At 48.7% G+C, this 27,278-nt stretch overlaps 1 protein-coding gene across 2 annotated transcripts in view; it reads right to left on the bottom strand.

Annotated features, from left to right (window-relative positions):
- Positions 1 to 16,331, bottom strand: part of LOC139042344 (annexin A11-like) — a 41,038-nt gene extending 24,707 nt beyond the window's left edge. Inside the window, exon 1 of one of the 2 annotated variants that reach the window (XM_070500381.1) lies at positions 16,066 to 16,331. In XM_070500381.1, the coding sequence (XP_070356482.1) occupies positions 16,066 to 16,183 (118 nt within the window). In that variant the 5' untranslated portion in view covers positions 16,184 to 16,331. The remainder of the gene's footprint in view (positions 1 to 16,065) is intronic. The other variant, XM_070500382.1, reaches the window with a different exon arrangement.
- Between the last annotated feature and the right edge of the window lie 10,947 nt (positions 16,332 to 27,278).

The following is a 27,278-nucleotide window of genomic DNA, read 5'->3' as shown; positions in this document are numbered from 1 at the left end:
GAAGGGCCAAAATCCAAACCACTGACACCACCAAATACTGGGAAAGATGTGGAGCAACAGGAACTCTCATTCACTGCTGGTGGAAATGCAAAAAGGTACATTTTGTCACTTTGGAAGACAGTCTGAAGTTTCCTACAAAATTAAACATATTCTTACCATATGATCCAGCATTAGTACTCCTTGTTATTTACCCAAATGAGTTCAAAACTTATGTGCACACAAAAACCTGCACACAGATGTTTACAGAAGCTTTATTCATAATTGATAAAACTTGGAAGCAACCAAGATGTCCTTTCAGTAGGTGGATGGATAAATAAACTGTGGTACATCCAGACAATGGAATATTATTCAGTAGTAAAAGAAATGAGTGATCAAGCCATGAAAAGACTTGGAGGAAACTTAAACACATATTACTAAGTGAAAGAAACCAATCTGAAAGGCTACATCCTGTATGATTCCAACTAATATGACATTCTGGAAAAGGCAAAACTATGGAGACAGTAAGTTACCAGGAGTTAGGGAGGTGGGCGGGATGAAAGGGCAGAGCACAGAAGAAATTTTAAGGCAGTGAAGCTATTCTATATGGTACTAAAATAGTGGGCACATTAGTCAAAACCCACAGAATGTACAAGGCCAAGAGTGAACCCTAATGTAAACTATGGACTTTGAGTGATAATGATGTGTCAATATAGGTTCATCAACTGAAACAGACGTACCACTGGTGGGGGATGTTGATGGTGTGGCAGGCTCTGCATGGGTGGGGGCAGGGGGTGTATGGAAATCATGTTCCACTCAGTTTGGCTGTGAACCTACAACTGCTCTAAAAAATAAATTACATTTAAAAATAAAAATAAAAGGAATACAAGCACATTGTAGAGAAATTTAAATAGAACAGAAAGGCACAAAATAAAAAGGAAAAGTCACTTTCCCCTTTAAGCCCCTACCGAAGGTCACCGCTGAGCAGTTTCTAATGTATAATTCAAAACCAAAAAAAAAAAAACACATAAATGTATATGCATATATGTATCTATATAGTTTGCTCATATACATATGTATAACTTTTTTAAAACAAGAAAGATTTGCTTGTCGGCAAACTCTCCTCACTCCAGTACAAAACTCAGTTTGGGTGGGCTCAGGAGTAATGAATTATCTACATTCCTACCTGGTGCACCTCCTGGCACTGCTGGGGAGATGAGGAGTTAGTCAGCCCTCAGCTAGTCCAAGAAGCTCCCGGCCTCCATAACACCATCCTGGGAGTGCTGGGCACATTCCTCCCCGGGTCACTGCGCTGGACAACAGGAGGCAACGACCCAGAGCAGGATAAAAATGGGGCCTGAGGCAATACAGAAACGTCTACTTAAGGTAGTCCAGTTCCAAGAATCTCAAATGGAAAAGGATCCCAACCAGTGACCTGAAGCCAGGCCCTCACTTCCTCAACCTCCCTACGCCATGTGCATGACAGGGGGCTTCACCCCTCAGGACTCTTCCTTCCTCTTGGATTTTAGGACTCCTGAAGGGGATACCTCTTTAGATTTTCACCCCAATCCTAGATTTACGGACACCCAAGATGCCACACTGGAAGCGATCTTGAAGATTCTCTAGCTTCCAACCACCTTGCTTTTGGACCTAAAATACATCAGGGACATGGCTTACTCAAGTCACAAATGTATAGGGAAAGGGTCCATGGTAGAACTTAGTCTGCTGAGAGCAGAGCTTGCCTGCCTTCCCCTAACAGTGCCATTGTGCAAACCTGTGACCATTTTAAACCAGGGCTAGGCTGGTTTGTTTGGTGGTCCCAGCTGGTGCTGCCATTGGTGACTTACTTTAAGACTCCTCCAAGGACAGAAGGAAGACAGTGCAGTAACTGTGCTCTGAACCAGGTCAGCCAAGACCATTCCTCATGGCAAGGAGGTTCCAGAAACCCTCAGGTACCTTGGCTCACGCCAATTCCTTCTCCCCATCCTGTGGGGAGGGGACAAGAGAAGCGAGGCACAGCCCCAGCTCTGCTACATACAGTCATTCAAAGTCTTGCTCAGGCCTAACCTGACCCTCCATGTCCAGCTCAGCCTTGCAAAGCACAAACAGGAAGCATGATGTACAGTGCTTCCCGAACTGTGTTCTTGGACACCATCTTAACATTGTGCAAGTTGAGAATTTATCAGGTACCCAGTTAAAAAAAAGAGAGAGAAAGATTGGTTGTCCAAAAGCGTTGGAAAATGCTGCCTGCTACATCCCCTTCCAGGAAAGTGCCAATTCATGATAGCGTAATAAAGGTCCTGAGAAGTCCTATAACAAAAGAGCCTGCTTAACTTTATGCCCAAATTTCCAAAACTCATTAGGCAAAAATAATATTAGTTAACATTTATTGAATACTTATTATGTACTAGGCACTGTTAAGTGCTTTACATGAAATTTAACTTTACGACAACTCATTAAGACAAATACTAAGATTATGATCCCCATATTAGAGATAAGGAAACCAAGGTATGGAGAGATTATGTAACCTGCCCAAGGTTACAGCTAGTAAATGACTGAGCCAGGATTCAAACCCAGAGAGCCAGGCTCCAAAGCCCAGGACTTTTAACCCCTCTGCTGTACTTCCTCACAGAGCCCGCTGGCCCCAGAAACTAGGATTTCAAAGATGGAAAGTAGAAACACCTGTTTCACCAGGATCCCAGGTACTTCATTAAAGGCAGCATAGGGTGTTGGGAAGAACAAACTCTGAAGCCAAACTACCAAGTTCAAATCCAGTTCTGTTCTCTACTAGGTGCGTGATCTTGGGCAGGTTACTTAACTGTTCTGGGCCTCAGTTTGCCACATCTATAAAATGCAGATACTAATAGTTTAATATCAAATATGTTCTCATTATATCATTTAACTTCTCATTATATCAGTTTCCCCAATATAAAATAGCAAAGAGGATTAGAGGGTCCCAGAGGACCCTGGGCCATTTGATAATACTCAGGATGAGAAACGTTGGGGCAGGGAGGGGGTGGGATAGGGGAGTAACAGGAGAGGTGGGGAGAGTCAGGACAGTGTGAATGGCAGGGGAGGTGAGGAGTGGAGCAAAGTGTGCTGGTTCCTTCTCCGAAACCAAGCCCAGCCCTGTAGCAGCAAGTCCTGGGAACGGCTGTGTTGGCTTTTCCAATCTCCCCAAGGAGAAACCACCAACAGGAAATTGGCAATGTTTTCTTTCCATCCCCTCTATAAGCCAGGTGCCCAGGGGCTTGGTTCAAGCACCAGGAATGCTGGGGGGAGGGGGGTGTAAAGACAAGAAGCTGACAGTAGGGGGAGGATGAGGGGGGAGCAACTTTGAAAAGGCCTCTTGGAGAGAAAACCTGCCTGGGAGGAGGGACCTGTGCCTTGGTCTGCACAAAGCCCATCCCTGCAAACAGCCAGCAGTCTGCTGTCAGTACTTCTACTCTGTGCCCCTGCCCGGACAGAAACCATCTCTCTCCTCTCGGGACCTTTCCAGACTAGGTCCTTGGAACCGAGAAGGGGAGGGAGGCAGGAGGGACTATTTAAAGGTACCGGGAGCACACACAGATTGGCAGGTGAGACCTCTCTACCAACTCCTCCACAGCACAGCTCTCTGGCAAACCTGGGTCCTTCCTGTTCATGGGAACAGTCCCCTTTGAGACCTGCCCACACCAAATGGGCTTCCAGGTAAGCCAACACTTAGTCAAATGCCAACCCCAACTCAGGATTTCTGAGGAGTGGAAAGCAGGCCACAGAGGGGGAAGGTGAACCCAGATATGGTGTCATTATCTGGCGACACCCAGGCCCAGAACATGAAGGGGCTCAGGCCATGGTCCTCGTAGGTGCCAAAGTTCTTGTGACAGACACAGTAGCAGCGACAGAAAAAGTCCCCTACCCAAGTCCTAAGTCCAAGGTGTGGTCCGGACCTAAGGAAATACTCCATCCCCCCAGAAAAATAGGGAAATTGTGGGTTGTGTTTCTAAGTACAGTTCAGGCTGGAGAGACACATCTGTGTCTTTGTTTCACCACTTTCACATGGGGGAAGCTGCTCCCAATTACACCACCTAATCAGAAGGGGCTCCTCCCAGGACCAGCCTGAGAAACAAAGTAGGAGGGACCAGCAGATGTCAATAAAGCACAAGTCCCAGAGGCATCTGAGCCCTCCAGGCTGTCTCCCCCCAACCCCCGCTTAGCTCTCAAGGCTCTCCATTTCCTGCAGAATCCAACCCAAGCACCGTTTCCCCAGGATCACCTTGGCCCACAGGGGTGCAGCAGTTACTGACTGCACAACGTGACCCTTCAGTGCTCAGCTGGAAGGGAACTTGGGGAGCTCCTTCTCTGAACTCTTCCCACGTCTGGATGGGAAAAGGTGAGAGTGGCTCATCCCAGGTCACACAGCCTAAGCATCACTGACACTGGGTCTGATAACATCCATCCCCAGATTCTCTACAGGCCCTTTACCACCCCAAATTACTCTCGCCCACACCCTATGCCAGTTCCCCCATCTTCACACAACCCACCCTCCCTCCACTAAGAGCCACAAACATCACAGGATGGTCACAAGAGACTTCTCTGTTCTGCTGAATGAATTTTTACCCATGGTCCACACAGCTCTGACATCATCTTCCAACACAGCTGCTAGGAACAGGGTTTGGAGTCCAATGACAATGATTCCAATTCTAGCTCTACCGTTTTCAGGCTATGTGACCTTGGGCATGTCACTTGACGTCCTTCTGTAAAACTGGGAAAAATACATCCACCTTACTATGCGGCTGTGAGGATCTGATGCACTGATATATACATATATAGCTATCCACCACGTAGTTTATTAGCATATAGGAGGTGCTAGGTTAATTTTAACTTACTCCCTAAGAAGTATTAACCTGGGAGCTAGGATCTGGGTCCTAATTCCACCATACCTTCACTAGACAATTTAACCTCTCTGAACTTCTAAGCTGTCTGCAAAGATATGATCTGCCCACCTACCTTGGAGTTACTGTGAGGACTAAATGACGTAAGATCTGGAAAGACCTCTGTAAAGTGTGGGCAGTTCTCTTCACTCTGTGACCAACTCACCCAATGTCATTCTCTCCCGAGTGGCCAAACAGGACAAGCTCTGACGTTTAGAGAGGGGAAAAAGGGTCGTCAAAGATCCTAGACATACACCCAAACTTGTTCAGTCTCTACCAGATGTCAGCCCACACACTGAGTGCCATACCTAACCAATTGTTATGGTCACAGGGTACCTCAGGACAATGTGGGGAAGGGGAAGAGCAGAGAGGGGAGGGTTTTTCAAAGCCTGAGATGAAGGCACCATCAGGTAGGTCCTTCAAAACCATCCCAGACAGTCCACACCCTGATCCCTGAGAACCTATGAATATGTTATCTTCCATGGCAAAAGGGACTTTGCAGATGTGATTAAGGTTACCAACTTCTCGATTATCCAGGTGGACCCAATCTAATTACATGAGTCCTTTCCTGAGCAGAGAGCATTTCCTGCCTGGGTTAAGGATGAAAAGAAAGAATAAGGAGAAATAAGGATGAAAAGAAAGAAATAAGAAGCATGAGAGGGTTTCCATCCATGGAGGAAGGGGGCCATGAGCCAAGGAATGTAGATGGCCTCCAGAGGCTGAAAAAGACAAACAGATTCTCCTCTAGAGCCTCCATAAAAGATATAACCCTGCCAATAAACACCATGAGACCCATGAGACAAAACTGTAAGATAGAAAAGTCATGTGGTCAAACGGTACAGCCGCTGTGGCAAACAGTAGCAGAAGTTCCTCAAAAAATTTAACATCTGATCCAGCAATTCCGCTTCTGGCTATATACCCAAAAGAACTGAAAGCAGGCACTCAAACATATTTGTACACCAATGTTCACAACAGTTTTATTCACAAGAGCCAAAAGGTAGAAACAAACCAAATGTCCATCAACAGAAAAATGGATAAACAAAGTGTGGTATAAACATAAAGGAATATTATTTGGCCTGAAAATGGAAGGAAATCCTGTCACATGCTATACCATGGAGGAACCTTGAGGACATTATGAAAGTGAAACAAGCCAGTCACAAAAAGATACATACTATATGATTCTACTTATGTGAGGTACTCAGAGTAGTCAAATTCAGGGACAGAAGTAGAACTGTGGGGGCCGGCCCCGAGGCTGAGTGGTTAAGTGTGCACATTCTGCTTCAGCGGCCCGGGGTTCGCCGGTTCCCGGGAGTGGACATGGCACCACTTGGCAAGCCATGCTGTGGTAGGCATCCCACATATAAAGTGGAGGAAGATGGGCACGGATGTTAGCTCAGGGCCAGTCTTCCTGAGCAAAAAGAGGAGGATTGGCAGCAGATGTTAGCTCAGGGCTGATCTTCCTCAAAAAATAAATAAATAAATAAAAATTTTAAAAAGATATTAAAAAAAAAAAGTAGAACTACGGCTGCCAGGGGCTAGAAGAAGGGGGGACGGGAGTGTTATTGTTTAATAGGGGCAGAGTTTCAGTCTGGAAAGATGAAAAAGTTCTAGAGATGGATGGTGGTGATGGTTGCACAATAATGTGAATGTACTTAACACCACTGAACTGTATACCTTTTAAAAATGACTAAAATGGTAAATTTTATGTTATGTATACTTTACCACCAAAAAAATTGTGTTGTTTTACGTCACTAAGATTATGGTCTTTTATGGCAACAATAGAAAACTAATACATACAGTGACCATTGCTTCTGTCTTTCCCTCCAGATCCTTCCATGATATTCTCTTCAAAAAGGCCTCTGCTTTCTTTAAACAAGAGATCTGTGCACAAGTATACCTAACTCAGCAAACATTCTTTGACAAAGAAAGCAATAAACCACCAAGATCACAAAAAGACCATTAACCAAGAAAGGAGGGACCAGGTGCTCACCTTTCCTGCATGTCTAGAAATAAGAGCTCAATAAAGCTTTGCTCACTTGTATTATCAGTCAACATGAGTCACCTGTGTGGCCAGGCCAGCCCCACCTAGCCAGCAATGCAAATACTCCAATGGGGGGAGGTTCAGCAGTGTGATCTGCATGGGCGGGGCAATCACACCCAGTCAGCCAGGATCACACAACTGAGATGCCAGAGGTCACTCAGCCCTAGAGATGACTCAGTTCATTCCCACCCACCCAACCTCAGCTCTCATTTCACAAGTGGGGAAACTGACAACCAGAAAGGAGGAAGTGACATGCCAAGGTGACACAGCAAGATCCTAACAGGAATGGCCCAGGACCCCCACCTCCTGCCCCTAAGCCAAGAGCTCACTGTCCAGAAGACAGGATGCCAGCCAATCGCTGGGTTTTTACCAGCATCTAAGGGGGGAGGTCCAGGTTTTGTGGAGCTTATGCAGTTTTAGAGACCTTCTTCAAAAAAAGAATACACAATATCTCTTTTTTTGCAAATTTTACAATACTGTATGACTTTGTGAGTTCATTGCTAGGGCCCCTCCTAGAGCTTTGGAAGGGCCACTGGGGCATGAGGGGGATGGCTGAAGCTGAGAATGAAATTTCATTAGATTCACAGTAATTCCACTTCTGGGCTCAGAGAGGCACTCAGCGCTGGGCTAGACTCCCCAGGGACAGAAGGGGAAAAGAAGTCCTGGCCTGCACCAGGCTTTCCCTCTAGACGGGGCGATAAACACAAAGAGCAGTCACAGGAAAATACCCACGCCACGTTGAAGAGCCATTCCCCCAGCAAGAATAGAGATGAAGGCTGAGAATCAAGACGTCTGCTCTTTGGGAACTGAGAGGAAGGGTGGGAGGGGTGTCTAGAAAGCTGGCTTCTCTCTGACGGACCTTGGCAAACCTAAGGCTCTCCTGGGCATCTCCCTCCCTCACCTACAAAACAAGTGAACCTGTGAGGGATCTGTGGTTGTCGACTTGTGCTGCCCAGAACCTGGGGCTCTGGGAAGATTTTGTAGTTGACGAACATTCATTTCTTTGTAGGGAGGGGGTAGGTCTGAAAAGAGACTCTCACCTGATTTAAAATTTTTTTAATGGAAAAATAAGAGATCTGGCAACATGTCCATTTCCATATGGTAGCACACAGCTAGGGCTACAGGAGCTGTCCCCTTCAGCCAGGTGTGCCTGCATCAGCTGCCCACTGTCCCCACTGGGCTGTCCCTGCAGACAGCTGCACTTGTAATCAGAGAAACCAATGTCATCCAGGGCCCTGCTGGTTAAGATGCGATGAGCCATCTCACCTCCATATGAAAGTCACTAACAGATCCTCTCTCACAGTAAATTGGGGGAAGTGGGGTGGCAGATAAAACTAAATAAAGATCTAAAGGCATCAGGGAGAGCCCTGGGCTCTACTAGGGAGACCCTGATACACCACCGCCAAGTTCTTGGAAAGGCTCAGTCCCTTCAGACCCAGAAGACCTGAGAGAGTATCTATTCCAGCTCCATATGGCTGAGGTACCCCTGCCTTACCTAGAAGCCCCTGGAAACCTCTCCTGCAACTACCCATGGCTGCTCTTCTAATGGTGACAAAGGCCCCAGCCAGCCTTGTACAGCTGGAAGCTGAAAAGAAATCCCTACCAGAGCCTATAGATCACATTAGCAGAGAAGATTCTCTCAGATCTCCACTATGGGCTAACCCCTGTGCAGGAGGGAGCCTAAGCTCAGCTAAAGGGCTGTGGGCCAAGAGTTACACTGTGCCATGGCAAGAAAATGGAAGGTTCCCACAGATACATATGTGATGGAAAGAACTGCAGGAAATGCATGTCCGAAGCTCAGCCAAGCCATTATCTCAGCACTTTCCATCTTCATGACTTCTGCTCAGATAGTCCCTCTACCTGGTCTGTCTTCCTTGTCTCCTTTACCCCTTCCTTAAGCCTATGTCAATCCTGGCCTTCCTTTAGGACAGATGGAGCCCTAAATCCTTCAGGAAGCCCACCCTGATCTCCTCACCCACATTATCGCTCTTCCTGGAATTTATCAGCACTTGACCTAAAATGTTTCCTATGTCCTCTAGTGTTCTAATAATACTCCCCTTTTCCCAGTACCTATAATAGGTACATATATTACCTCATTAACCTTCACAGTGTTCCTCCAAGGTAGGTATTATCACCTCAAGGGAACTAGGGTTCAGAGATGATTCTTGACAAGCAAGCGTCACACACCCAACCAGTGCTAGAGCCAGGATTACTTTTTCCTAGGCCTCTCAGTGACAGAGTCCGTGCCCAGGCCATAGGACAGCACTCTCCACCTCCTGCCAGCAGCTAGCACAGGGCTGGGCACAGTGAGGTCCTTGACACACACCAACAGGACACCAGTGGACCCTGATTGATCTCTTCCACCCTGGGTGGCACCTGTTCCAACGACCTCTTTGATCAGAGCTTCTGGGACACGGGCTCCAGGAATTCTAGGGGTAGAGAAGACACATGGAAGACATTCCCCTTTCTCCCTCCCACAGCAAGGCAGGACCTCAAGTGACTTGGGAGGGTGTATGAACATCCCTCACTCTGCTGGGAAGGTGTACATGGCCCTCCCCTCTGCAGGCACTGCAGAGCCCTAGTGCCCTGCCTTCATGGGGCTCTGCCTCACCTCTGAGGTATGGGTCATGAGTGCCAGTAGGCCACAGAAGCAAGCCACAGAGCCTAGGGCAGCATTCCACCAACCCTGACCATATTTTTCCCAGACTGAACAAAAAGCCTAAGGAACGTACTGTTAAACATTCAACTCCCTAGCTACGCGCCATGAATTAAGAATAGCTGGAGCCTATGTCAATCCTTAGCCAGGCAGTGGCTCAGACCCTGCCTCCAAGGGCTGGCACCGGAGCAAAGAAGGCTGGGAGAGTGGCAAGGGGGCAGTGTCCAGGCCTCACCAAGGGGCTGAACTTGAGCCAAGCTGGGTCTGAAAGACACGTCTTAGAAATAAAGTCAATTCCCAGTGCACTGGCATTTGGATCACATAGAAATCCTAGAACGTCAGAAACAGAAGGGGCCTTCATGAGATCATTTGGTTCAACTGGCTTATTTTACTGAGGTGGGAGCCGAGGCCCAGAGAGCAGAAGGGGCCTGCCTGAGGTCTCAGGATCAGCTGGGGGCAGGACACACACTAGAACCATGTTTCTCAGTTTCCAGGCTGATACACCACGGCGCATGATGGCTCCCCTCCAGCCAGCACACCTCAGGGCTCCAATCCACCTTCCTGGGCTGGAGAATGCAGCTTGGGAAATGCAAAGGCTACCCTGGGAAAGAGAGAGTGACACAGTGACTCTGCTGCCTCCCAAATAAAGTCCCATATAATCAAGCCACACAGAAAGCATCATCTGCTCCAGGGAGGCCTCTGTAAAGTTGCTTCTCTCCAGCTTCACCTCCCTGTGAGTTAACAACAGCAGAGAGTAGGGGTCGGCAGACACTTGTTCTGATCTCTAGGGTATCAGGAGATGCACGGACCAACAGCCCCAGCTCAGTTCAGGGTTCAAATGCCCTTTGCCCCCAAACTCTCCTGGAAAGTCACTTGTGTGTAATACCTTAAAGTGAGGAAGTCAAGCTGGGAGGAAGAAGCACAGCCAGATACTCTCCAACCTGAAGGTGAGTCTTGGAGGGGCCAACCTAACCCCATAGGGCCTGTAAGATCAGGAGGTGGCTCCAAGTGGCAGAGCGCACAGCTGCCAGACGTGACTATCAGGAACAGCCTGGAAGCTGCTGACTCTCAGAACACAAGCTTGCCTCTTATTCACCAGCCCACAGGATCGAAGCTGCCACGCTTCCACTGCCTGCTGGCTGGCCACTGTTGTGACATACCATTGCCACTTCCTAACTGAGGAATACTGGCTTAACCAATGGCAAGACTGATAAGCACAGCACTGGTTCCAAATTAAGGAGAGCAGTGGGTGGTGTTCCAGAAATGTCTGGTTATCCCCCTCAACCATCTGCCCCCTCTTGCTTCCCTAACAGCCTGGCACATGGCGACCCCAAATAAGGGCTATATTTCCGAGCCTCCCTGGGAGCTAGGCAGGGCCATGCCATGAAAGTCAGCTGTCCTGGGCCACACAGGGTAGGGAAGCACTTAGAGCAGCACTACCCAAAGTGTGGTGCCCAGACTGGTGGCTTCAGCACTGTGTGGGCACCTGTCAGAAATGAGAATTCACAAACCTCACCACAGACCTCATACATGCTCAAGTTTGAAAACTCCAGCCCTGGAGAATGCTGGAAGCAACTCTACCCAAGGAGACTGGTGCCTAGACAACTTCACGGAACAGACACTTACTAACCCTGAACTCCAGTTTCTCAAGAGAGAGCGAGCAGCTCTTCTCCTAATTCATGACCAAATCTGAATCCTAATGCAGGTAGGGTGGGGAAGAGAGATGATGAAAAACTTAACCAAGATAGCAGAAGTCAGGAAAGAAAGAACAACCAAATATAAAACAAATAATAAATAGGAAACAAGATGCAGGGCCGGCCCAGTGGCCAAGTGGTTAAGTTTGTGTGCACCACTTCAGCACAGCAGGGTTCACTGGTTCGGATCCTGGGCGCCAACCTAGCACCACTCATCTGGCCATGCTGTGGCGGCATCCCACAGAGAACTACAATGACTTACAACTAGGATATGCCACTACGTGCTGGGGCTTTGGGAAGAAAAAAAAAAGGGAAGAAGACTGGCAACAGATCTTAGCTCAGGGTCAATCTTCCTCACCAAAAAAAATAGAAAAGAAAAAAGAAAATAAGATGCAAGGAATAAAATCCACACAAGCTGGGAGGCAAACAGTCTGAATTCTCTAGCAAAGACAGAAACTACCAAATCTGTTTTGTTGTTATCATTGCGTTCTGCCATCTTCCCCCTAAACCCCAAGTCATGTGCTGATTACAAGATAGACATTTTTTTTTTTCTGAGGAAGACTGTCCCTGAGCTAACATCTGTACCAGTCTTCCTCTATATGGGATGCCACCACAGCATGGCTTGATGAGCAGTGTATAGGTCTGCCTCCAGTATCCGAACCTGTGAACCCCAGGTCACTGAAGCAGAGGATGCAAACTAAGCCACTATGCCACTGGGCTGGCCCCAATTTTTTTTTTTTACGAGAGAAAGAAAGGTTAAAAATTAAGGGTTGGCATATAACCCAGCTATCTCACTATTGGATATTTACCCAAAGAACTGGAAATCAACAATTCAAAGAGACTTATGCACCCCTATGTTCATTGCAGCATTATCCACGGTAGCCAAGACATGGAAGCAACCTGAGTGCCCATCGACAGATGACTGGATAAAGAAGATGTGGTATATACATGCAATGGAATACTACTCAGCTATGAAAAAAGACAAAATCATCCCATTCGCAACCACATGGATGAACCTTGAGGGCATCATGTAAAGTGAAATAAACCAGACAGAGAAAGACAGACACTGTATGATTTCACTCATATGTGGAATATAAACAAACTTACGGACAAAGAGACTAGTGGTTACCAGGGGAAGGGGGTGGAGGGTAGGCACTAAGGGGTGAAGGGGCATACTTATATGGTGTATGACAAACAATAATGTACAACTGAAATCTCACTATGTTATAAGCTATTATGACCACAATAAAAAAAATGAAGAAAAAAAATTTATGTCAACTGGAACCCCAAAAAGATAAAAATAAAATAAAATAAGGGTTGGGTAAAGACATATTAGGTAAAGACAAAGAAAAACAAGAAGTGAAAATATTAATATTAAAAATATTTTGAAGACTTTTCAACAATCCTGCCTCAGTAGGCTGAGAGTTTTTTCCAGCCATTTGCCTTTATCTGGAAATAGGACTTAGAAAACCACTCACTAGGATTTCATGGTACAACAAGGCTTAGCCATTCCAGTCCCCTGAAATAGTTTATGCGACTTAAAATGCAAGCATAGAACAGAGCATAAGACGGGCCCAGTCTTCATACGGCCCTGAAACATTTTTGTGTACTAACTATTTTGTCATATCCCTTGGGGAACAGAGAAAGTCCTTCCTGTGGCCTCAAAAGGGGAAGGAAATGTGTAACAGCAAGTCAGAGCTGTCTATCTCGGACCTACAGGAAGGAGGCAGGAACTGCCAAGGGAGAGAAGCAGTACCCAGGCCTATCCCTGGGGTTTGCAGGCAAATCTCATTTTACCCATCCCTTCTAAAAATCTGGCTATCATGGGGACCATGGGACCACAGGCCATCCACACTGCTAACTTCTCAGGGTGCAATGGGAATAGGAGGATGACTGGTTGAGGAAACAGAAGCAAATACCCCCTCAATGTGGTCCTCCACCAGCATCACCCAATCTTTCTCCTCACCTTCAAAACCGACATTTTCAAAGCTTGTCTACACTCAGTCTCCCCAGATCCTCACCTCTTGCTACTCCTCCACCCATTCATTCCCACCTGGCTTCTGCTCCCATCATCCCACCAAAACAGCCACAACTTAAGGTGTTGAATCTCCTCCACATCACTTCCTGTGGCAGCAATGGCCTCTGCTGACCAATGCCTCCTACTGAAGCAGACTCACCCTGGCTTCTGTGATATGACACAGTCCTGGTTTTCCTTCCCCCTTCTGGCTCCTTTATAGGCTCATCTTCCTTTACTCAGCTGTTCTAGGTGAGTTCCTCAATCTCACCATGCCCTTGACATCAAACACAACCTAGACAAAAATATCTCTCTAGCCTATATCCCTCCTGAGTCCCAGACCCACCTGTCTACTTGGTATCTCAAACGCACCATGTCCAGAACAGAATTCATGATCTACCCCAGCCTGCAGACCTGGTTCTCATCCAGTGTCCGATGTCTCAGGGGAATCCAGGACAACCTAGGGAGGATGGGAGTGGCCTCTGCTTTTGTGCACACAGCACAGGGCTAGGCAAACAGTGGGTATGCTGAGTTCAACAGAAATATGCCTTGTCACCCACTTCCTAAAAAAAGCTGTGACCTTTTAGGTGGACACAACAAGCTCACATCTGCTATCATGAGTCCCCCCAGATACACACCACTTTCCCTCAAAGATGCCACTCCCCAGGCTTAATCTGCCATACTCCCTCTGCCTCCCTGTTAGCAGCCTTGGAGGTCGTCCTCTTCACCCTCCCTCAGACTGCTCTCATCTCACTGCCCTCCAAGCCAGCCTCAACCCATGCTCCAGGTGTAAGAGGCTGGCAGCACCTGACTTCCCTCTCAATTTCAAGAGTGAGTCCTCCCTTTTCCACTAAGGCAACAGGACCTTCAGGAGCACAAGCACACCACTGTGTGACATCAGACCTTTATGTCATGGAGTACAGGGTCAGGATCAGTTGGCCTAACTCGGTATGGTTTCACTGATTATTAGAAAGTTCCACTACTTTCAACAACTCCTTTTAAAAATGCAAATTCCTAACAAGGAAACTTCAGTTTCTTCATTTTCCCTAAGAGCTTTCCTATCTAGGCATCACTCAAATTTCTGGTGTTCTAGGGGCAATGGGGTCAGAAGGTGTTGTAGAGAAAAATGCAGAAAACCCTAAGCCTGTTTGCTTGTCTGTGATTGTGAAGCACACCCACACACAGACTCTCCCGACTGCCCCCATGGGACCAAGTGCCAGGAACAGGCTTTCGGGTGGGGGGGCGGCAGGAGGAGGCAGCGAAGAGAGATGACCACAGCATCTCCCACTGATCTTGGCCTTCTAGCAAAAGCAATCGAAATGGACCCTATCGATCATCCTCAACCTGGCTACATAAAGGAATCAAAAGGGACTCCAACTTGGCCTCTCGACCAGTGTCTACCCTCAGCTCTCAGTCTGGAATAGTTTCTATCTCACTCTCCTCACCGTTTTTTGTTTTGTTTTGTGTTTTTTTTTTGCCTATCTAAACCGAGCCTTCAAGGTCTAATATTTTACCAATAGAGAAATCTTACTCCCCTGGCCTGCCACTGTCACTCAACCAACATCTTCTGAGCACCTACATGAGGCAGGCACCTCGATGGCTCCCATAAGGGCTGTGATTAATAGGCAAAAATGGGGAAAGCAGGGCATTCCACCATGAGCTAAGACAGAGAGACAGGTTAGGAGAGGAGTGGCTCAACTCAGATGGATCTTCAGTTGCATGAAGGGAGTGACAGCTATTATTATTATCATTATATTACTATCGCTGACACTCACAGATCATTAGTTACACACCAGGCCCAGCTGTAAGCTTTACGTCTAATCTGGGTGACATCTACCTGGAACACACAGGTATAGTGTACCAGTCACCACCTGTTCTGACTGTTCTGTAGTGCCTGAGCTGTAAAGTCCTTAAATATAGTAACTCACTGAATCCTCACAATAACCCCAGGAGGCAGGTATTATTAGTACCCGTAGTTTAAAGATGAGGAAACCAAGGCACAGATACTGGTAAGAGACGAGATTAAGGAGGGATGCAGGAGCCCAAGGTAGTGAGCACCCAATGCCAGGGCAACAAACTGCCCTAGCACCTCAGCTGGCCTCTCTTGTCGGGGAACCCCTTGTAGCACAGAGAATGCCTTGAGGGAAGAGGCCATGTTAATCCTCCCAGAATCCCCAACAATGGACTGAAGCAAGGAAGGAATGAAGATCATAATCAGGCCAGTCAGGAGTGAGCAAAGTAGCATGCCCTGCCTGTCCAGCTCCTGGACTCAGCCTGACCCTGCCCTGCAAGCTTCTGTTCCTGTTGTGTGGGCAGGGCAGGGGCTCACCCCTCACGGAGCCACTCCATGCCCAGGTCAGGGCAGCAGGGAGCAAAGGAAGGCTGCGGGGCGACAGCAGAGTGGCTGGCTACCATGGATTTCTAGGGTCTGTCCTAAAACACCCAGTCTCCATAGACAGGTCACTCATCAGAGGGGCGGGGACAGAAACGTCTAGGGCAGACTGCTGCCAGCTTAGGCTAGCACTAGCTAGCTTAACTCCTCTCCAGTCTCTAGATGACGAACTTCACAACTCTCCTTTAAGCCAATAGACGGGTTTCTACCTTTTTAAGCCCTCAGAGGGCTGGGCTGAGCCGAGGGAGAGATAAAAGTCCAAGAATCCTTCCCTGAAAATGTAGTTTAAGATTGGAGAAGAGGGAAAGGCAGAGACGGTAAACACAGGTGAACACAGCACCTGGATGGATCCCACGTTCTCTCAAATAAGGTGACTTACAAACTCCAGCACTAGCAGCTCCCAGGAATTTGTGTCCTTCCAGTTCCGGAGGAAAGTTCCTGAAGGCAGCCTCCTCTACTCTCTCCTCAGCACAAGTCTTTCCCAGAAGGGCACACATACTCTCGAGAACTCAGCTGGGTCAGAGGGCCCTGGGCCACCGGCCATCCCCCACACCAGCCAGTCGCCTTCTGGTCGCTTGTTCACCCAGTCCCAAGCAGGCCTAGGCCGCACAGGACAATCCCATGGCCCTACACACCAGGGTCCGGCCTGTGCACCGCCCACCCCACAGGGAGGGCACCCCCCGCCGCTTGTCTAGCTGAGCAGGCAGGCCGCGGCAGCCTGTCCAGGACCAGCCCTACACCCGTCCCCGCCCCCATGCTGTGCAACCAGGAAGCCGCAGGGCCAGGCCGGGAGGGGGCGCGGGGCTGTCCGGGCCTCATCTGCGGGGGTCGCGGCACACAGCCGCCGCCCCGTCCTGTGCCCCCGGGCAGCTGGGGACCCTCACTCACCGGGCCACTGGACAACGGGGCGGGGGACGGCGTGGGACGAACGGGGATGTGGGCAGCAGCCGCTCTCTCCGCGGGCGTTCGGGGTGCGGCGCCTTGGCTCAGCCTCAAGCTCCGTCCCACTCCCGCTCTCCAGGGGCACTTGGGACACTCCGGACTCCCGGACGCCGCAGCCGTCTGGGCGGGGCGGGAGGAGAAGCCCGCTGTGGGGAAAACTGAGCGGGCGCGGCCGCTCTAAGCGCCCCGGGGCGGGGCGGGGGCGTGGTCTGGGTGCGGCCCCGCCCCCAGGTGAGAGCCCAGGCCAGTGGGTGGGGACCAGCCTCCAAGAGGCGGGGGAAGGAAGCCGTAGGCCTTCCGGCTCCCGAACTGAGGAGGGCACAGCGAGGGTTTGGAGGTCAGCGTGGAGCTTCTACTATCCTCCACCTCCCTCGACGGATCCCGCCCTACACCGCACTAGCGGGGAGGGAATTCCCCAAGCCCTTTCCATCTTCCCGATGTGCCATTGTTAGTGACTCTCTTTAAGGTAAAGAAAACTTTCTGCATTAAGAAGGTCACACACAGTATGCAAATAGGGGTGGGGGTGGGGAGAGTAGAGAAGCCTGACACACTGCCTCAGCCACGTGATCAAGGTCAACGTCAAGTGATCAACCAGCAGTGATAGTATGTACTCCGTTCTGGTCTTCCTCCCAAGAATACATAATTCTAGTCTAATCGTAAGAAAAACATGAGAGAAATCCCAGTTGAGGGATATTCTACAAAATACCTGACCAGTACTCCTCAAAACTGTCACGGTCATCAAAAACAGGGAAAATTTGAGACAAGTACTGTCACAGCCAAGAGAAGCCTAAGAAGATATAAAAACTAAATGTAATGTGGTATCCTGGTAAAAATACATTAGGTAAAGACTAAGGAAATCTGAATAAAGTCTGGATATTGGCTAATAATGCATCAATATTGGCTCATTCATTGTAGCAAAACCACCATGCTAATATGTTAATAACAGAACAGAATAACACAGTGTTTGTGAGAACTCTGTATTCGCAATTTTTCTGTAAAATCTAAAACTGTTCTAAAAAAAGTTTTTTTTAAAAAAAAGGTCATGCACTTAAGATATAAATATATGGTAATTATAAAAGATTTTTTAAAAACTGAGATTGACTCTTCACTTCCCCAACCCACTTTTCGGTGTGCCCTACCGGATCTTTCTCTTTACAATACAGTCTTTGTGTGTTGTGTATAGTATATTCACGTAGATGTATTGTTTATGTTGGGGAAGTGGGAGAATTCCCCTCACTCTTTCCCTTAAGGTTCTTATGACCGGTCAAATAATTAAAAAGGCAGGTTAGCAGGAGGAAATCAAACAAAGTTTAATAACATGTATATATGGGAGAAACTCAGGAAAGAGTGAGTAACTCAGCCATCTGGCTGAGGCTACCTGTTTAAATATCCTCATCCATAGACAAGGAGGATGTTGGGAGTAGTGATTTGGGATTTCAGAGGAGAGGAAGACAATTTACATGGAGATGGAAATGGAAATGTTTGTCAGACAGCTTTTGCTGGGCCAAAAAATGGGTTTGTTGGTGTCTTTCCATCAACACCTATTTAACATTATACTATAGCTATCATATGGTATGAGCTCCTTCTTGGAACAGGGCTTCTATGTTAAATTCTTTAGGCAGTTTGGGGGAAGGTTGAATGTTCTTCCTAAGTGTTTCTGAGCCTTTATTGTCTTCAGCTCAAAATAATCCACACACATCAGAGTGGAACATCTTGAGGCAGCCTGCCCTGAACCCCATTAGTTACAAAACAGTGGTGCAATTATTTTTCTGCAATGTGATTTTTTTACTCGTATCTTGGAGAGCCTTTCCATGCAAGCGCACCTGGATCAACTTGGTTCTTCCTAACGAATGCACAGTATGCACCATCCTGCGGGGCACCATTCTTTATTACCTAGTTCCTTACTGAAGAACAGTAGGTAGTTGCCTATTTGGGGCTGTTACAAATAAGGCTGCTGGTCCTATTTGCATTTTAACAGGAAATGAAGTGGGAAGGACTGGCAGCTCTAAGCTGAAAAGGAGGCTCTGGCCTCAGCTCTGCCCATGCAGGGGTGTGGGTACCTGACAGAAGCCGTGCCTGGGACAGACTGGCCACTGCCCCACTACAACGCTGGGGACCCAGTCATCTTCTGGCCTCTCCAACATATCCCCTCCCTCAAGTCCTGGCTCTTTTTCCGGCCTGGACTGCATTTTTTGGACATGAATGGGTGGGCGAGGGTGAGACTCAGGCTAAAGGTTCCAGAGTGACTCCGAGGAAACGCTCACTGGAGCAGAAGAGGAGCGGAGGGTATGAGGCACCAGGAGACTCCCAGGAATCATTATTACTCTGGTGGGGGCGCCGCAGCAATGCAGTAGCAGGCGGGACTCGGGGCGTGGGCGTGAAGTCTCCAACCTAGCCGCGGCCTTCCAAGGGGAGCTTCTCTTTCCCTCGCTATCTCTGGGCAGGGGGATTCGTCCTGGAAGGTCACCTGGCGCCGACCCAGCCTCCCCTGCCTGGACACTCTGCGCCAGAGCCCCCGGCCCAGAAAAGGCGAGCTTCTTTGAATGGCTCACTTTTCTCCTAGCTGAGAAAGTGCTTCTTTAAATACCACATTAAAACATAATAAGTCATTTAGGATGGAATTCCTTCTGTATGTAGCACACACTTTCATGCCTCAGAACTGAACTCTTCAAGTCCAGAATGGTGAATAGCTACCACTGTGCTCACCTTTTCATGATTTTCACCCATTTGTTTTCAACAAACCTGTGTTGATCCCCACCGCGGGGGAAGCACTGTGTGGGGGAAAGGACGCTAGATTTGGTGTTCAAACACCTGGGTTCTAGTTCCGATTCTGACATTTGGAAGTGATGCATTCTCCCAGACTTGGTTTTCTCGCCTATACAATATTCAAAATTATCTATAAAAATCTGTAAAATAACCCCTGCTTCATTGCTTCTCAGGACTGATATAAACATCAAATGAAGAAAGTGCTTTATGAAAAGGTCACATTCCACGGAGCTCTGAGTAGTGTTACTGCACAGAATTGGAGTTCTCTGCGTGGTGTTGCATAAACAAGCCGATTGATTGTGGCGCCAGCCTTGGGGGAGAGTCAGCTTTGATTCTGCGAGATGGATCTGCAGGGAGACAGGGAGCGTGTGCCCTCAGAGCTGTCTCCCTGATTCAGGATTTGGGGCAAAATGTAAGGGGTTAGGGAGAATAGGCTGGCACGTGGAAGTGTTCCTGGGACAGGCTTTGATTGGTGGGCTTCAAGTATTTATGGTAAGGTTTTAAACATTTATGACAGGCCTCTAAACATTTATGACGGGGCACTAAACATTTTTGGTGAGGTGGAGGAGGATCTCAGGCCAGTCCGACTCCTCACCCTTTCCAGGTAGGATAGTTTTCATTTTTCTCGATTTCTTGTCGGTTTCTGACTTGCTCCTCGAACTTTGGAAGGCCTGCTACATTCTCTCCAGACACTGGTTTCTGCTCTGTAAGATTATCCTGGGTTTTACCTCTTACATTTTATGTAGATGGCCAAGTGGGTGGACGTTCCCCAGAGAAAGTCCTGGACTCCCTCCAAAGTTGAAGTTGCCCGGGCAATCCTCTGATGCGCAATGATCGTGTCATCTCCTAGCACTCTGCCCTGCGATGTCAGAGGATTGGTCATAATCGTGTCTCTGCTGTCCCGGCAAGCTCCACGGACACACGGTTTCCTGGCCCGCTTGGAGCAGTCTCATAACTCACCCTTCCCACTTAGCCCAGCCTTGACCTTCGCTGCCGTCTTTTGGCTTGTGAGTTTCTCTGCCTTTCAAACGTTCCAGCAGAGTCTGTCTAAAGACGGACATCATCTTTCATTGTGGATTATCCAGGGGTGATTTCTGTTCGCCTTCCATTTTCTGGGACCTTTGTCTCTTTTCCATAGGAGAATCGTCATGGTATTTCTCGGCTATCCCCCTTAGACATGCTTATCAGTCCGTTCCCCTTCATTCCAAGTGATTCATTTGGCATTTCTGGAATCACCGTATGTTCTCTAGGCCGAGGTGTGAGTGCTTTCGTGACTCTTGGTTGTTGTCTTTGAATTTGCACCGGTCACTTGAAGGAGTCTTTGCTGTCCTAGCCTGGGTCAAACTAAGCACTGGGAACACGTGGTCATCTGGGTTGGTTTGACATCCTGAGGTCACAAACTCCAAACTCGAGGTGGTCCTGGCATCCCCCTTCACGGACACAATGTTTCCAAGACAAATTAGACGAATCTGATGAATCCCTCTCTCCAGGAAAGATATTTTTCTGTCTCCTTTCCGGATTTGGGAAGTTTCGAACTTCACCCCTGATCCTGGAACGTTCCCCCAGGTGCCGTCTAGATACGGGCTTACTTTATTTCTATAGGCTGTGCCATTTGTTTGCCTTACATCCTCAGCCCTGGCCTGTTTCTTTTTCTTGAAACAGAATTGTAATGTTCTCATTTTCAGCCCACTTCCTTACATGTGGTGTCAAAACACATAATCAATAATCCTTCTACGGCAAGAGGTAGGGGGAGAGAATTTCGATGGAGGCAAACTGAGCACACTAGCCTGGGAGGGCAGCCTTCACGAAGGAACGAAGCCCTGTGGAAAAGGGTGCTTTTCAGCACCCTTGTAGAGCACTTCCAAACCAAGAGACGTAGCCCAAGCGTGACGGGGCTCCATTCCTTCAAGGCTTCCAAGACATCTCTTGGGACACATTAGCATGTACCCGGTGGGCCCCCGTGACGCCAGAGCTATGGAAAGTGAGACTGATCTGCAAAGAATGCCAGGGGCCTAGGAAAGGAGGCATCGAGTCTTCTCTTCAACGTCCTCAAGACCTCATTCTTGACTTTGGCTTATGCTTAAGGCAGAAGGACCACGTAGGTCTGATAAGGCCCAAGTCCGGCCTCTTGCTTCCAATCAAGTTGCAAGCTTGAATCAGCATGGCCTCCCCATAGACTTGAATAGATGACAACGTTCTCCTCTCGGGGCTTGTCCCTCTATTCTCGCTTCTTGCCAAGGATTCCTTTCTTACCCCTCGAATCAGCGTCTGTTTTATGTCTTCCAGTTTCTGTGTCCGCTTTCTGTTTCTCAAAGCTGTTTCTGGGTATCCCTCCCTGTAATAGCCTAGCCTAGGCCAATCCTCAGTCTGTAACCGTGCGGCCATCTTGGCGGACATGATCCTCGTGATGTCATAAACAACCTCAAAATTCGAAGTTGTCCTGACAACCTGCGTGCACACAGAGTTTCAGAGCCATCTCAGGCCAGTCCGACTCCTCACCCTTTCCTGGTAGGATAGTTTTCCTTTTTCTCGATTTCTTGTCGGTTTCTGTCTTGCTCCTCGAACTTTGGAAGGCCTGCTACATTCTCTCTAGACACTGGTTTCTGTCCTGTAAGATTATCCTGGGTTTTACCTCTTACATTTTATGTAGATGGCCAAGTGGGTGGACGTTCCCCAGAGAAAGTCCTGGACTCCCTCCCAAGTTGAAGTTGCCCGCGCAGTCCTCTGATGCGCAATGATCGTGCCATCTCCTGGCACTCTGCCGATTCCACCTTGGCAGGTCCCATGTTTTCCTTCCTTCTTCCTCTGGGGAAGTGTACCAGATGCGTTCATGGATTGTAAAAGCCTCACGGTTCTTTTTCTGGTGCGTATTGATAACGTGACCTCACCATTGCTACTTAGTTTATGATCCCTGTCCGCACCGTACCATGAAATCTGTATGTCCTAACACTGCCAATGTGATCTGCACCCGTGATGTGAAACAGTGAGGCCTGGGCCGGCCAAGCGGAACGTGGGCACTTACCCGCTCCGCCACAGGGCCGGCCCTGAAGTGGACTTTTGGACCAACCTGTTGCCTGAGCTTGGGAACACGTGGGCCTGTTTGGATTATTCGTGAAGGTGATTAGTAGTAACATCCTGGACGGTAACCTTTTCCGTGGGTGCATGGGTTTAGCAGGCAGCATGTTCTGTGGGTAGTATTCCTCTTCATCTATTTGGAAGGGTCTACCTTTCTGTAGCATCAGTACGCATTTTGAGGTGATTTTCCAGCCTTGGAAGTTCACCCTCTCTAATCTCTTTCAGCCCCAAAGCTTTAGGCCGTCATTCTGGACCCCATTTTGGATTTTTTTTTGCTTTTAGGTGAATTTATTGCCGCAACCCTGCATTAGAACATCCTATATCTTTCCGATTTGCATCCTCATCGATGTAGACTTCCGTGTAGCTTACATCATCTTCCCCTGCGTAAGCCTAATAGCAGGCCCTCACCACACACTTGTGCCTCATCATCTGTTTCACCCTCTCACACCTCCCCGCTTTGTCTCTGGGAACCCCCAATCAAATGTCCCGTGCCACCTGTTCCTGTCCGCTTGTTTTTGCTTCTCCTCTTAAGTGAGGTCCTACGGTACTTGCCTTGCTCCCTGGGGCTTGTTTCACTTCCCTAAAACCCTCACAGCCATTCTGGTGGTCACAAATGGCTGGATTGCATCCTTGGTTCCGGCTGACTGGTATGCCTTTGCGTGTCCATAGCCCATCTTCCTTCTGCACTCGTCCCTTGCTGGGCTCCAGGGAGGCTTCCAAGTCTTGGGTAGTGGGAGCGACGCTGTGGTGAACTCAGCGGTGCACATGTCTTTATGCAGGAGTGTTTCCGAGTTCTTTGGATCAACACGCCGCAGAGGAATAGCTGGATCATATGGGACATGGATTCTTCAAGTTCTGAGGCAGTTCCACACCGCTTGGCATAGTGGCTGCACCGGTCTGCACTCCCACCAACGGTGCAGGAGGCTTCCCTTCTCTCCACCTCCTCTCTGACACTTGTGGCTTCCTGTCTGCTTCCTTATAGCCATTGTGACCACAGTGAGCTGCTGTGCCCTTGCAGTTTGCATTTGCATTGGCCTGAGACTTCATGACGGTGAACAAGTGTTCATGCACCCGTTGGGCCTGGTTCGATCTTCTTGGCAGAAATCTCTGTTTCCATCTTCTGCCCAGGTTTTCATTGGCTTGTTGTTTTTTTTTTCTTGTGGGGACGTGCGAGTTGATTGCATCTTTGGGCTTTTCACCCCTTGTCCGATGTGTGGTTTGCAAACATCCTCCCCCAGTCGTTGTGCTATCTTTGCATTCAGTCGATGGTTTCCTTCACTGGGCAGAAGCGTCCGCATTTGACGTGGTCCCGTTGGTTTCTTGTTGACTTGGTTGCCCTGGTCCAGTCGGACTTGCTTCTTCCAAACAGGCGGCTCAGACCGATGGCAAAGAGCACTCTGCCTAGGTCTTCTGCTACAAGGTTCACGGTTTCAAGTCTGCCATTCAAGGCTTTGATCCATTTCAGGTGGTGTGTGTGCCAGGTGTAACATCATGGTGTACTCTCGTTGTGTTCCAGGTGGCTGTGCAGGCTTCCCAGCACCGTTTATGGTAGAGACTCTCCTTTCTCCGCTGTCTCCTCTTGGCTCCCTGGTCGAAAATGGGCTGTCCATGTACGTTTGAGTTGGGCTCTGGGTTCTCGATTCTGTTGCATGGGTCTGTGTGCCTGTTTTGGGGCCCAGACTGTGCCGTCTCGGTACCTTGTGCTTCGTCCTATATGTTGAAATCGGAAAGTGTGCCACGTCCTGCTTTTTTCGTTTTCCTGAGGATTCCTTTGCCTAGTCAGGGTCTCTTCTTGCTGGCTAGAAGCTTTAGGATGCCGTCTTCTGTCTCTGTGGGAAGCATTGCTGCAACTTTGACTGGGATTGCATGGAATCCAGAGATTCCTTGCTGTGGTAGGGACGTTTCCAGTGTGTTGATGCTGCCACTCCTACATCCTGGAATCTCCTTCTTTCTCCTTGTGTCTCCTTGAACTTCTGTCCCCCAACGTTTGTTAGTTTTCCATTGCCATGGCTTTCACCTGTTTTGCTAAGTTTCTTCATAGAGATGTCATCCTTCTCACTGGCATGCAGTTTTTCACTTTTTCTTTTCAGCTTCAGTTTCTCTATGCTTTGCAACTTTGAATCGGTTTTGCTCTGGCAGAAGTGCATCGCTGAGCTCACATCTGCTGGCAATGCTCCTGTATTTGCTGTGGAAGTCTGGCCCTGTCTAACGTCCCTTCCCATCTGCCTCTACACTACCTCGGACGCCTGCCCCAGAATGCCTGAAGCAGTGGTGAGCAGGCTCACCCGAGGGTCCACCCGGCCCACCCCGGGCCACCGACCCAGAAGGTGCGGACCTCACCGCTGCACCACCGGCCGGCCCCTTTCATGTTCCGTTGGCAACCTGCAGTTGAGGGCAATGGGACTTGAATATGCTACTTGAGCCCAACTCTGGCACTGTGTAGATGAGGCCAGGTTGTTTTTCGGGTCCACTGCGATGTCAGAGGATTGGTCATAATCGTGTCTCTGCTGTCCCGGCAAGCTTCACGGACACACGGTTTCCTGGCCCGCTTGGAGCAGTCTCATAGCTCACCCTTCCCACTTAGCCCAGCCTTGACCTTCGCTGCCGTCTTTTGGCTTGTGAATTTCTCTGCCTTTCAAACGTTCCAGCAGAGTCTGTCTAAAGACGGACATCATCTTTCATTGTGGATTATCCAGGGGTGATTTCTGTTCGCCTTCCATTTTCTGGGACCTTTGTCTCTTTTCCATAGGAGAATCGTCATGGTATTTCTCAGCTATCCCCCTTAGACATGCTTATCAGTCCGTTCCCCTTCATTCCAAGTGATTCATTTGGCATTTCTGGAATCACCGTATGTTCTCTAGGCCGAGGTGTGAGTGCTTTCGTGACTCTTGGTTGTTGTCTTTGAATTTGCACCGGTCACTTGAAGGAGTCTTTGCTGTCCTAGCCTGGGTCAAACTAAGCACTGGGAACACGTGGTCATCTGGGTTGGTTTGACATCCTGAGGTCACAAACTCCAAACTCGAGGTGGTCCTGGCATCCCCCTTCACGGACACAATGTTTCCAAGACAAATTAGACGAATCTGATGAATCCCTCTCTCCAGGAAAGATATTTTTCTGTCTCCTTTCCGGATTTGGGAAGTTTCGAACTTCACCCCTGATCCTGGAACGTTCCCCCAGGTGCCGTCTAGATACGGGCTTACTTTATTTCTATAGGCTGTGCCATTTGTTTGCCTTACATCCTCAGCCCTGGCCTGTTTCTTTTTCTTGAAACAGAATTGTAATGTTCTCATTTTCAGCCCACTTCCTTACATGTGGTGTCAAAACACATAATCAATAATCCTTCTACGGCAAGAGGTAGGGGGAGAGAATTTCGATGGAGGCAAACTGAGCACAGTAGCCTGGGCAGGCAGCCTTCACGAAGGAACGAAGCCCTGTGGAAAAGGGTGCTTTTCAGCACCCTTGTAGAGCACTTCCAAACCAAGAGACATAGCCCAAGCGTGACGGGGCTCCATTCCTTCAAGGCTTCCAAGACATCTCTTGGGACACATTAGCATGTACCCGGTGGGCCCCCGTGACGCCAGAGCTATGGAAAGTGAGACTGATCTGCAAAGAATGCCAGGGGCCTAGGAAAGGAGGCGTCGAGTCTTCTCTTCAACGTCCTCAAGACCTCATTCTTGACTTTGGCTTATGCTTAAGGCAGAAGGACCACGTAGGTCTGATAAGGCCCAAGTCCGGCCTCTTGCTTCCAATCAAGTTGCAAGCTTGAATCAGCATGGCCTCCCCATAGACTTGAATAGATGACAACGTTCTCCTCTCAGGGCTTGTCCCTCTATTCTCGCTTCTTGCCAAGGATCCCTTTCTTACCCCTCGAATCAGCGTCTGTTTTATGTCTTCCAGTTTCTGTGTCCGCTTTCTGTTTCTCAAAGCTGTTTCTGGGTATCCCTCCCTGTAATAGCCTAGCCTAGGCCAATCCTCGGTCTGTAACCGTGCGGCCATCTTGGCGGACAGGATCCTCGTGATGTCATACACAACCTCAAAATTCGAAGTTGTCCTGACAACCTGCGTGCACACAGAGTTTCAGAGCCATCTCAGGCCAGTCCGACTCCTCACCCTTTCCTGGTAGGATAGTTTTCCTTTTTCTCGATTTCTTGTCGGTTTCTGTCTTGCTCCTCGAACTTTGGAAGGCCTGCTACATTCTCTCTAGACACTGGTTTCTGTCCTGTAAGATTATCCTGGGTTTTACCTCTTACATTTTATGTAGATGGCCAAGTGGGTGGACGTTCCCCAGAGAAAGTCCTGGACTCCCTCCCAAGTTGAAGTTGCCCGGGCAGTCCTCTGATGCGCAGTGATCGTGCCATCTCCTAGCACTCTGCCGATTCCACCTTGGCAGGTCCCATGTTTTCCTTCCTTCTTCCTCTGGGGAAGTGTACCAGATGCGTTCATGGATTGTAAAAGCCTCACGGTTCTTTTTCTGGTGCGTATTGATAAGGTGACCTCACCATTGCTACTTAGTTTATGATCCCTGTCCGCACCGTACCATGAAATGTGTATGTCCTAACACTGCCAATGTGATCTGCACCCGTGATGTGAAACAGTGAGGCCTGGGCCGGCCAAGCGGAACGTGGGCACTTACCCGCTCCGCCACAGGGGCGGCCCTGAATTGGACTTTTGGACCAACCTATTGCCTGAGCTTGGGAACACGTGGGCCTGTTTGGATTATTCGTGAAGGTGATTAGTAGTAACATCCTGGACGGTAACCTTTTCCGTGGGTGCATGGGTTTAGCAGGCAGCATGTTCTGTGGGTAGTAC

Source organism: Equus asinus, chromosome 28 (assembly GCF_041296235.1).
Source record: "Equus asinus isolate D_3611 breed Donkey chromosome 28, EquAss-T2T_v2, whole genome shotgun sequence".
In the NCBI taxonomy this organism is placed as follows: domain Eukaryota; kingdom Metazoa; phylum Chordata; class Mammalia; order Perissodactyla; family Equidae; genus Equus; species Equus asinus.
Note: the sequence above shows the minus strand (reverse complement) of the source record. Positions and strands in the feature narration are given on the sequence as shown.